At 37.6% G+C, this 12514-nt stretch overlaps 1 protein-coding gene across 3 annotated transcripts in view; it reads left to right on the top strand.

Annotated features, from left to right (window-relative positions):
• Ptpn4 (protein tyrosine phosphatase non-receptor type 4) overlaps window positions 1-11054 on the top strand; it is a 183348-nt gene extending 172294 nt beyond the window's left edge. For all 3 annotated transcript variants that reach the window (XM_036202734.1, XM_036202731.1, XM_036202732.1), the window contains one exon: window positions 9667-11054. In XM_036202734.1, the coding sequence (XP_036058627.1) occupies window positions 9667-9750 (84 nt within the window). In that variant the 3' untranslated portion in view covers window positions 9751-11054. The remainder of the gene's footprint in view (window positions 1-9666) is intronic.
• The last annotated feature ends 1460 nt before the right edge of the window (window positions 11055-12514 follow it).

Genomic DNA, 12514 nt, shown 5'->3' with positions numbered 1-12514 from the left:
GTTATTGTATTAATTAAACCAAAGTGAGATGTTGGCATTGTTAGTGGCAACAAGTTTACTTGATGCTGTCTGGACTATAAGCACTCTAAAAATGACTGTCATTTTCTAAGCTTCTAAATACAGAAAATCTCAAACTTACTCAAAAGTTGACATTGTAATTAATAAAAACATTATAAATACCCAACATTTTATTTATTACACACTCAATTTCTTATTATTTAAAACAAATGTTGGATGTAAGAAATATTTTAATATGTATCTAAAAGATAAGAATTGTATTTTTCTTTAAAAAATACCATTATCTCACCTAAATATAATTGTAATTTCTTAATATTATCAAATAGTGTTCAGTTTTTCAGTTTCATAAAAAACCTTGTGAAATTTAGAACAACTTTATTGAAATACAATTCACATGCCATAAATTTACCCTTTTAAAGCTTTACTTCAGTGGTTTTTCAGTATGTTACAGAGGTTTGCCATCATCTGTATTTTTAGAACATTTTCATCATCCTATTAAAAATCTCCTTACTCAATAAGCACTTATTCCCATTCTTTCCTGATACCTTCCTTAACTATCTATCCCTTAACCCCAGGCTAAGCACATATGAATCAGTTAATGTATACTCCAGTGTATATTGGTACTTCATTCCTTGTATTACTGACTAATTTTTCATTATATATGTTTAGCACATTTTGTGTATTTCTCTATTGATAGATGAATGTTTAGATTGACACTGTGAGCACTTATGTACCATATGTTCTTATTCTGTTGGGTATACTCAGAAGTAGAGCTGTTGGGTCAGTGAGCTAGGCCACATCTGACCACTGAGCTGCATCCTCAGTCAAAGGCAACATTTTATATCCAATAGTGGAAAATAAGGGTTCCATGTCCTTAACATCATCAACATTTACCTTAGGAGAGAGTTTGTTTTGTATATGGATATGAAGTGTTATTGTGACTTTGATTTGCATTTTCTTAATAGCAATGATGTCAAGTGTCTTTTATGTAAAATTTGTTTTGCTCATTTTTATTTGTCATTTTGTTGGATTTATGTTTTCTAAATGCAAATCTTACATGAAATCTATGTTTTCAAACACTTTCTTCTTGTTTCATTTCTGTTTTTAAAATGTTCCCATTTATTTTGTGTGTGCTACTTGTTGTGGATGGGTATGTGCATGCAATGGTGCATCTGTGAAACTCAGGGGTCTACTTACAGAAGTAGGTTCTCTTTTCCTCCTTGTGTGTCCCAGGGACCAAACTTGGCTTATCAAACTTGCTGGCCCTTTTGTGGGGAGTTTTGTTTTGTTTTATTTTACTTTGTTTTTCCTTATTGATGTCCTTTAAGACCCAAATTTAGGTTAGGAATTAAGTACCCAACACCACATAAATAAACAACCAAATTTGTTTAACTTTACTGAAGTCTGGTATCTGTTCTGATTTCTCATGGTAGAGGCCTTGGTTTGGTCTATTCCTAGATATTTGTGTTCTCTGAGGCTCTTGTAGTGGGCGTACCCATGGTCTCTCTCGGCATTTTTGTTGGTGGTGTGTGGTTTTTATCTTCTCAGAAAACCAACTCTTAGAGTCAGTGATTCTCTGTATGATTTTGTTTCTATTTCATGATTTTCTACTCTGATTTTTATTATTTCTTGGCATATACTAGATTTGAATTAGTTTTGTTCTCATTTATAGAAATTCCTGAGCTGCACATCATTAGTCATTAATTTGTGCTCTTCCTGATTTTTTTTTTTTTTTTTTTTTTTGGTTTTTCGAGACAGGGTTTCTCTGTGTAGCTTTGTGCCTTTCCTGGATCTCACTCTGTAAACCAGGCTTGCCTCAAACTCACAGACATCACATCTGCCTGCCTCTGCTGGGATTAAAGGCTTTTGCCACCACTGCCCAGCTATAAACCTTCTTTATAGGACTGCTTTTAATGAGACCCAGAGGTTTTGATAGTTTGTGTTTTCATTTTCATTTAGTTCTAGGGATTTTACAATGTCTTTCTGACTTCTTCTTTGACCCATTTGTCATTCAGTTGTTTGATCTCCATGAGTTAGTGTGCTTAGAGAGGTTTGTTTACTGTCAGTTTTCTCGAATTAAAGTCAGATAGGATACATGGAATTCTTTTAGGTTTTTTAATTTCTTAATATTTGTTTTGTGCTCCAGGATGGTTTATTCTAAAGAACCTTCCATGGGCTGCGGAATAGAATATATAATCTTTAGTATTTGATGGTATATCCTGTAGTCATCTGTTAAGTCCATTTGATGTATGATGTTATTTAATTCTGATGTTTTTTTCACCAGATGACCTATCTATTGGAGAAAATGTGACATTAAACTCACCTGATATTAATAGGTTGATATTAGTCTGTGTTTTAATTTCAGTAATACACTTTCTATGAAATGGAGTACCCCAGAGTTTGGTGCAGTTATGTTTAGGATTGTTATGTCTTCTTGCTTAATTGTTCCCTTTAGAATGAAGTATCCTTCATCTCTTCTGATTAGTTTTAAATTCTATCTTATCATGTATTAGGATAGCAATGCCTGCTTGCTTTCTGGTCCCACTGCTTGGAATTCTTGTTTCCATCCTTTTCTTTAAAGTGGTACTTACCTTTAAAGCTAAGGTAAGTTTCTTGTAGACAGCCAAGGATAGATTTTTGTGTCTGTTGATTGGAGAGTTGAGGCCATTAATATTTCTAGTTGTTATTGAAAGGTGTGTATTGATTGCAGTCATCTTATTTATTTATTAATTTGCTGTTTGTATTGTTAGTTGTACCTTGTGGTTCAAGAATTATAGCTTCGTTTGTCTCCATCCTCCGGTCTCTTTCTCTGCTCACCTCTTTCTTCAGGCCTAAGTATTACTTCCAGGAGTCTCTTTAGGGCTGGTTGGTTGAACACAAATTCTTTTTGCCTGTTTGTATCATGCAAAGTTTTTCTTTTCTTTCAACTATAGCAGACAGTTTTGCTGGTTTCCACTATAAAAAAAAAATCTATTATATTTTATACGTGGCTTGTACTTTTTCTCTGTACTTTTTGTTTTCATCCATTCCATTTGTAAGGCCTTCTGACTTTTCTATTGGGTTACTAAGTTTTCCAATTCCAACTTTATTCCAGTTTGAGTTCTCTTTAATATTTCCCTTAATTGAACTTAGTTTTTAAACCCTGTATATTATCTTGGTTCATTCAGCCTTATTTGAATTTTTCTTGTGCAACACTCAGGCATTTATTCTCTTTAAGTTTATTTCCTATAAGTTCATTGAGTTATTTAATTATATCTTCTTTTATTTTGTTTTGTTTTTGTCATGTGTCACCCCCACCCAAGACAGGGTTTCTCTGTGTAATAGCCCTGGCTGTTCTGGAACTCACTCTGTAGACCAGACTGGCCTTCAACTCACAGAGATCCACCTGCCTCTGCCTCCAGAGTGCTGGGACTAAAGGTGTGCGCCACCCACCTGGCCTATGATTGTTCTTTTAAGTTCTGTGTCCTGGCCTTCATGTAGGTAATTCTCATTAGACGTTGTAGGACTAATCTATAGGACTGATATATTTTGTCAGGGATTGATAGACTTTGTCTTGGGTTTTCATTTTGCTTTCATTTTTATGAATGTTCACTTACTCTGTGTCTGGTGTGGACACAGCGTAGGATGTGCAGGTCAGGCTCGTCCTGAAGAGTGGGTGTGGTGAGAATGGGGTGAAGTCAGGTGGATACGGGGGCAGGCTGACATACAGGAGGCTGGAGACTGGGGACATCATGGTAGGGCTCATCAGACTAGGCATCAGATGTAGGATCTAGACTAGATCTGAGGATTTAGGAGGGTGCTGATGAAGTAGGATCTGCCAGGGTTCGTCTGGGCCTGGAGGTTGAGTGTGACTCAGGTGGGGCGAAGTCAGGTGCACAGAGGTTTTGGGTCTCCCCTCCCTTTTTAATTGTGATAAAATACACATAACAAAACTTACCATTTTCACCATATTTTATGTATGCATTTCAATAGTATTGCGTATATAGCCATTGTCATAGAACTAGGATTTTTTTCATACCCATTAAATGATTCTTCATACCCATTCTCCCAAGCCTCTCGTAATCACCATTCTACTTCTTATTTCTGAGTTTGATGTATCATATAAGTATTCATATAGTACTTATCTACTTCTGACTGCCTTACTTCAGTTAGTATCTTCATAGTTGACCCAATTTGTAGTCATGCCAGAATCTCCTTTCTTTTCAAAGGTGAACCATACTCCCTTGTTTCATATACTACATTTTGTTTGATCATTTCTCCGATGGTAGACATGTGGCTTGTTTCTAGCTTTCAACTATTATGAATAAAGCTGCCATGATGGAAGGTATACAGAATATCTCTTTGAGATTGCAGCTTGTTTTTTTCAGATATGTACCCAGAAGTAGAGTTGCTGGGTCATAACAATCTCAATGATTGTTTTTAGTTCAAATAATGGCCTTGTCTTAGTTAGGGTTTCTATTGCTGTGAAGAGACACCATGACCACAACAACTCTCATAAACAAAAACATTTAATAGAGGTGTTGGCTTACAGTTCAAAGGTTTAGTTCATTATCATCATGGTGGGAAGCATAGCGGCATGAAGGCAGACATGGTGCTGGAGAAGGAGCTGAGATTTCGACTGCTTGGTCTGAAGGCAACAGAAAGTGATCTGTCTCAATGGTGGTAACTTGAACATATATGAGACCCCAGAGCTTGCCTCCACAGTGACACACTTGCTCCAACAAGACCAACCTACTCCAACAAGCCACACTGTCTAATAGTGCCATTCCCTTTGGGGAACATTTTTTTTCAAACCCCCACAAGGCTACACATTTGAATTAGTTTATATGTCTTGTAAATTCTAAATTTCTTTTCATCAAAGACCTCCTCCTGTACCTTCTATCATTTTTTTTTGTTTTTTGTTTGTTTGTTTTGTTTGTTGTTTTTCCATTTCATTTAATGAACAAACCAGGTTACTTGTACAATTATCAATCCCTGAGTCTCCGATGGTTTGGTTTATAGCCTCAAAATAGTGCTTGCTGTCTGTATTTCCTCAAAGTGACAGATGGAGCCATGGGCTTAAACAGTTCAGGTTGGTAATTCTTTCCTCAGGAAGCACATGATGTTTGATTATCATTCTTCTTGTGATATCAGCATCCTTGGGTGATATATGCCTCTATCCATTATTCATCGGGTTTGTGGAATAATGGCATCCTGTGTATTTACTTGGTTTTAGCATTTACTGGGTTGCTCCTAAATTAATATTCAGCTACTTCATTTATTAAATAGAATGATACTTTAAAACATGTATTTATTTTTATTTTCTATGTATAAAGCTTTCACCTGCGTGTATGTATGTACAACATGTGTGTGTCAGGTGGCCCTGGAGGCCAGAGCAGGGATGAGACTCTCTGGAGCTGGAGTTAGAGATGGCTATGAGCTACTGAGTGTGTACTGGAATCCCAGGACATTGAAAAGTAGATGGTGTGTGTTGTTCGCATCTTAGATGGTCTTTTAATATAAAACCCAGAGCCAGATAGCAGGGTGAAAGCTGAAAGATCAGAGAAGCAGAACAGCCAGCCACTAGTTCTCACCTCTGTGAAATCCTCAGCCTAAAGAGAGTGAGTTCCTGTTTCTTCACAACTTATATGCCTTTTTCTGCCCTGCCATCACTTCCTGAGATTAAAGGCATATGTACTGGGATTAAAGGTATGTGCCACCACTGCCTGGCTCTGTTTCTAGTGTGGCCTTGAACTCACAGAGATCCAGATGGATCTCTGCCTCCTGAGTGATAGGATTAAGGGTGTTTGCCACCACTGTCTGGCCTCTATGTCTAATCTAGTGGCTGGCTCTGTCTTCTGGTCCTCAGGCAAGTTTATTAGGGTGCACAATATATCACCACAAGTGCTCTTAATGACTAAGCCATTTCTCCAGCTCCTAGAATGATTCTTTAAAGGTAAATACTTGATTCTTTCCCTTGATTTACAAGTGCTGTTTTATTTGTTACTGTGTTTTACAGTGCTGGCATGGAATCCAGGGCATCACACATGCTGCACAAGTGCTCTGTCACTGAGTTCCCCAGCCTCGTTCAGTGTCAGTTCACTAACCAGTGCCAGCAACTGACGTTTGTTTGTTTTAGTAAAATTTAAAGATTGTGAGTCTAGCTTGTTGTAGTGATGCATGACATTAATCCCCAGGACTCTGGAGGCAGAGATAAGCAGAGCTCTGTGAGTTCAAGGTGCCAGATGTAGTACAAATTGCTAAACAGTCTTATTAAAAAACAAAACAAAACAAAAAAAAAAAACAGCCAGGCAGTGGTGGGGCACACCTGTAATCCCAGCACTCGGGAGGCAGAGCCAGGAGGATCTCTGTGAGTTCAAGGCCAGCCTGGGCTACCAAGTGAGTTCCAGGAAAGGCACAAAGCTACACAGGGAAACTCTGTCTCAAAAAACAAAACAAACAAACAAACAAACAAAACAAAACAACAAAAAAAAAACCAGAGCCAGATATTGTGCTAAAAGCTGACAGATCAGCCAAGCAGAGAAGCAAGCCACTAGATCTTTTTTTTTTTTTTTTTTTGTTTTTTTGAGACAGGGTTTCTCTGTGTAGTTTTGGTGCCTGTCCTGGATCTCACTTTGTAGACCAGGCTGGCCTCAAACTCACAGAGATCCACCTGCCTCTGCCTCCCAAATGCTGGGGTTAAAGGCACACACCGCCGCCAACATTACCACCCAGCAAGCCACTAGTTCTTACCCCTACAAAATCCTCCACCCAAAGAGAGCGAGCTCGTCTCTCTGCCCAGCTCTGTTAGTTCCTGTCTGTCTGTACAGAACTTCAGACCTTTATGGTTAATTAGTGACTAGCTCCTCCTCCTGATTTTCAGACAAGCTTTATTTGCTAGAGCACAAATAAAATATCACCACATTGAGACCCTGTCCTGAAGAAGAAAAATAATCAAAAAGGAAAAAAAAAAGTTGTGCATGTAAACATATTTGATGTGTTTCAACCCATGTCTAGTTACTTTTCTCAGTGATGCCCAAAATTGTCCTGTGTTTTGGCCAGTAGGAGCCTCATGCTGGGTTCCTAAGTCCTTTTCTCAGGACCATAACTTTAGTAACTTCCTTGCTATCAAAAACATTGCTAAGCCCAGCTTTGTATTTTATGCCCCAGATTTGGAAACAGTAATTTTTCAATAATTCTTGGTTCTGTTTATTGAGAAATTACTTTAGATGCTACTCTCTGAATGCTTGGGTGGGGTATTGTTATTGTTGATATGTTTCTCTAAATTGTCAGAGATAGGGAAATACACTTATGATGTAATGTGCACTCAACAATGGTGTTTTTTACTTAACTCTCTTTACCTTTTTCTTCTTGTTTAACAAGAATACATGTCACAGTCTCAAAATTACAGTGCTGACATCACATACACAGAATGGTTAGAAGAGTTCTTGGTTTCCCACAGTTCTCTTTGAACTTGGATGTAACTACAAAACATAGTCAGTTACTGTCTTAAAATTGCTCCAAATAAATGGTTATGTCATCAGCTAGATATAGGCATGTTGATTTGTTATAGGATATTGTCAATTTTATATTTGAAATCTATAAACATAGAAAGGTAGGGGCTGGAGGGATGGCCCAGTGGTTAAGATCACCGGCTGCCCTTCCTGAGAACCCAGATTCAATTCCTAGCACCCACATGGTAGTTTACAATTGTCTATAATTCCAGTTCCCGGGGATCCGACACCCTCACATAAACACAACAACAATGCACAGAAAAAAAAAAAAAGTAAATCATTAAAAATGAAGAAGAAAGTTGTATTTGACGGAGTCTGATCTCTATCCCTCTCCTTCTCCCTTGTCCCTCCATCCTTTCATGAAAACATTTTAAAGATTCATCATATTCTTCCTTTAAAAAAAAAATTGGGTTGGGGATTTAGCTTAGTGGTAGAGCGCTTGCCTAGCAAGTGCAAGGCCCTGGGTTCAGCCCTCAGCTCCAATAAATAAATAGATAAGTAGATAGATAGATGGATGGGTGGGTGGGTAGGTGAGTGAGTGAGTGAGTGAACGAACGAACAAACAAACAAACAAATAAATAAATACTAAACTAGTGTGGGGGGGGATGCACGCCTTTAATCCCTGCACTCGGGAGGCAGAGCCAGGCAGATCTCTGTGAGTTTGAGGCCAGCCTGGTCTACAGAGTGAGATCCAGGACAAGCTCCAAAGCTACACAGAGAAACCCTGTCTGGAGTTGGGGGAGCTAAACTAACAGTAAGATTTTAAATATATATTTTATTTATCTTTTTTGTGTTTGTTTTTTTGTTTTTTGTTTTGTTGTTTTTGTTTTTGTTTTTTTTTCAAGACAGGGTTTCTCTGTATAACAGCTCTGCCTGTCCTGGAACTTGCTTTGTAGACCAGGCTGGCCTCGAACTCACAGAGATCTGCCTGCCTTCTTTTTTATAAATGTTGTACATACTTCTTATACTTTTTATCCCTCGCATGTTTTTGTTTTTTTTGTTGTTGTTTTTTGTTTTTGGGTTTTTTTTTTTTTTTTTTTTTTTTGGTTTTTATTAGTTTGTTTTGAGACAGGGTTTCTCTGGGTAGCTTTGTGCCCGTGTATGTTAATGTTTTTATGTGGCACACAGAGAGAGGGACAAAGAATAAATGTGCAAGTATGTATGGAGGCCAGAGGAGGCTGTTAGATGTCCTTCTGTGTCACTCTCCACTTGATTCTCATGAGTAAGGAAGGGTCTCACTGTCCCTGGAGCTCAGCTGGCAGCCAGCAAATCGTAATGCTCTCCTGTGTCTGCCCTGACACCCACGTAAATGCCCAGCCTTTTGCGTGGGTGTTGGAGACAGGAATCCAAGTGCTTGTACTTGTTCACATAGTCTTACCTGCTGGCCCATCTCCCCAGTCCCTCCTTGCCTTTTGTTGTTGTTTTCCTTTTTGGTTTTGCCTTGTTTTCTTGAAATGGTCTGATATTCATTATGTAGCCCATGCTGGCCTTGAACTTATGGAACTCTTGCTTCAGTCTCCCAGTAGTGATTATATGCGCAAGTCACTTTGCCTGAATTGCCTTGCTTGTTTTCACTTAATAAAATATCCTGACACGTAGCATGGTGCCCATGCCTTTAACCCCAGCACTGAGAACTCGGGGACAGGAGGATCTCTGGGAGTTTAAGGTCAGCCTTTTTATATAGCAAGTTGATGGCAACTTAAATGTTTTCTCATTTTGTTTTTTATTTTAAAAGAGTGAGTGTATATTTTCAGTTATTTTTCAAGTTTATTTTTTGAATTAGATTTTCTAGAAGTGAGATTGCTTGATCCAAAGGTAAAATAATACCATTTTATTAGATGCTTTCAAACTTCGGTTTACAGTTTCAGTGTTTTAACATTCCTACCAGCAGTGTCTTGAGTTTTGCCAACAAAGTATAATATGGTTTTTTTTTTTTTATAACTTTTTGCCCATCTATTGGTAAAAATTGTATCTCTGTGCTTTTTTACTTTCCTTACTTCCTTCCTTTCTTCCTCCCTCCGTCCGTCCCTCCCTCCCTCCCTCCCTCCCTCCCTTCCTTCCTTCCTTCCTTTTTTAATAAACAAGATAAGTGAGATACTAGTTTTTTGTTTCCTGGATTTTATAATGATTCTGCTTTTCCATTTGTGTTTTTCAGAGTCAGTACAGATTTGTCTGTGAAGCTATTTTGAAAGTATATGAAGAAGGTTTTGTTAAGCCCTTAACAACATCAAATAAATGAAAAAACAAAGCAGTTGGGATAAGTATTGGGAAACTGATTTTTGTTACATTCACTGTGCCATGACACTGCTTGCAGGAAATGACATCTCACACAAAAAGTGAAGAACTCAAACAAACTTCGAAAACTTCAGCACTATTGCACTTTATGTTTAAAAAAGTCACTCAAAACCTATAACTCACATTTTTTTTTTTTTTACTATTTTCTGCTTTGCTCTGAACAAATAGTGGAAACTGAATATGTTCAGGGTAACTTATGGAATTTCGAGGTGGTGCCATGCAGTCCCCTCTGGTAGAATTGCCCCAGACAAGGCTCAGAATTCTCATCTCTGTTACACAACTGTACCTTGAAAGCAAAAAGGAGTAAACATCAGGAATCTGCTCTGGTCTTTCCAGTGGTTCACGTACTTACTCTACTGATTACCAGATTTTACTTTTCAAACGTTAGCAATACCATTCTCAACATTAGCCAGTACACTGCCTGCGGATGCAGCACATCTTCCCTGACATCCCAGTAGGGACCTGCTGTGGAGAAGAAAGTGGAACTTGCTGTTCCCAGGAAATGCTGCACAGTGTCCATTTACCAGCATCTTATAGAAATTATAACTATGAATCTATGGATTTTCTTGGATTTAATAATGTAACTTATATTTATCATAAGGTTGGCTTATTCCAAATCATGTGATTTCACATTCTTGATGTAAAGGAATGCATGTATCGTGTCTTAACCCCTTAAGTGCCTTGAGATTCTTTGTCTAATGAAAAGGCACTCATTTGACCCCATAGGAGGTATGTATACTGTACATTCTCATAGTTTTATGAATTTTTAATAAGTTCACAGTGTAAAAAGACAGCTTCTTATGTTGAAAGTTATACAAAGAAGGGTAAGGAAATTCTGTTTCTTACTCAGTGCTTGCTTGTACTTTGCCACAAAAGGCAGGATTCTGTGTTCTGCTGAGAGTACATTCTGCTGCTATGAAATTGTTCACAATCTGTACATTCCTTTACTGAGGAACAGGGGTTAAAGTTCAGCAGCCTACTGAAAAAGAGGGGTTATTCTTCAAATTGCATATTTACTTTATACCCTAACTTAAAAAGTGATGTCACTTGTACATGAGAGATCAACACATTACCACTCTAAGCTCCAGTTCACAAAGTTCAGTAGTTGGTTTCCTCCGGCTGCAGCTGTGGTGTCGCCCTCCAGTGCTCATTCCTGTTCCTATCCGGCTGCTGTTCACACTGCTCTTTCTTGTCACTTTTGTTTGTCCTGGGTTTTCTGTTTTGGTTTTTTGGTGTTTGTTTGTTTGTTTGTTTGTTTGTTTGTTTCAAGACAGGGTTTCTCTGTGTCACAGCCCTGCCTGTCCTAGAACTCACTCTGTAGACCAGGCTGGCCTTGAACTTACAGAGATCTGCCTGCCCCTGCCTACTAAGTACTGGGTTTCAAGGTGTGTGCTGCCACCGCCTAGCCACAATGGTCTTCTCATTGTAATTCTTCAGACAAGGAATTAAGTACTATTGACTTCTAAATGTGACCCCCAAAATAGTAAAATATAGGTTTTCTTTGTCATTTTTGTATACAGTTATATTAGCTAGTTCATATATGCCTAGTACATTATAAGCATGTTTAGTGAGGCTTTAGATTGTCCATTTTGACTGAAGATTCAACTCTCGTTACAGATGTGTGTATTTTCCTTGTTTACTTCATTTGTTTCTAAATCTATGGAGATAGAGCTTCAAAATTGCCCAATTTAATGTGAGAATTTGCTCACCTACTCAAATGTTATTTTATAAGAATATAGTTAAAATAGGCACATTTGCTAGTGGTTTCAGAATATTTCTGTAATCTTAATAAAACATAGGTTCCAATGGTAAATATTTGGACTGCTATTTAGTTGGGGGAGGGGTGCCATACATTTAAAAATCTTTAGTAAAATCTAAATTATCCTTTTACATATTCAGAATCCATAATAGTAAAATTTAGAAGTTATGCTCCTAAACATTAATAGCCAGGGTACCAAATAAATTGTCTTTTACAAATATTTTTTGTCTTATTTTTTAAAGAAAGACATAAACATAATCTTTATGTCAAATGGAAGTTCTCCTATTCTGATTTCACATGCAAGACAATATGAGCTAGTCAGTGAACGATAGCTTCACTCAAGCATTCCATTGTCTACCAGAGGCAAATGTAATGTAGGCTATCATGACAAGTTTAAAAGGGAAGTGAAGTTGGAGATGTGTACATTGTAGAGCTACTTTATTTCATGTACAGATTTTAATCTAAATTTGAAGTGTCTGTCCTTGCCATATGGTTAGAATGTGACAACCAGAGACAGGAAGAGAGAAGCTGTGTGGAGGCTAACAGCAGTGTCATGATTCTTTGTCTGCAGCTTTGTTCACACCTCTGTCATTAATGCTGATGTCTGCAGTGAGCATTGCTGGCTTTAAATTATTGACAAGTAGAGAATTCCACTTCAACTTCTCCTCTGAGAACCACCCTCTGTCAGTATTTTAATGTGAAAACAGCTCTTAGGCCATTTGTTAGGACCTTCAGCTACAATTACCCTTTACAAATTGTTAATGTGGACATGCTAATTAAACTTGCCTAGTTTTCTAACATATAACACTGTCCTTTATACCTAAGCATTTAATCAGTTTATTAATCTAAATAGATTTCTAGAAATAATGCTAGTTTTCATACTCCAAGTACTGTTAGACTTCATACATACTGATTTAATATTGTGTTACAAAAAAACAAATTTCTTGAA

Source organism: Onychomys torridus, chromosome 11 (genome assembly GCF_903995425.1).
Source record: "Onychomys torridus chromosome 11, mOncTor1.1, whole genome shotgun sequence".
Taxonomy (NCBI): Eukaryota; Metazoa; Chordata; class Mammalia; order Rodentia; family Cricetidae; genus Onychomys; species Onychomys torridus.
Note: the sequence above shows the minus strand (reverse complement) of the source record. Positions and strands in the feature narration are given on the sequence as shown.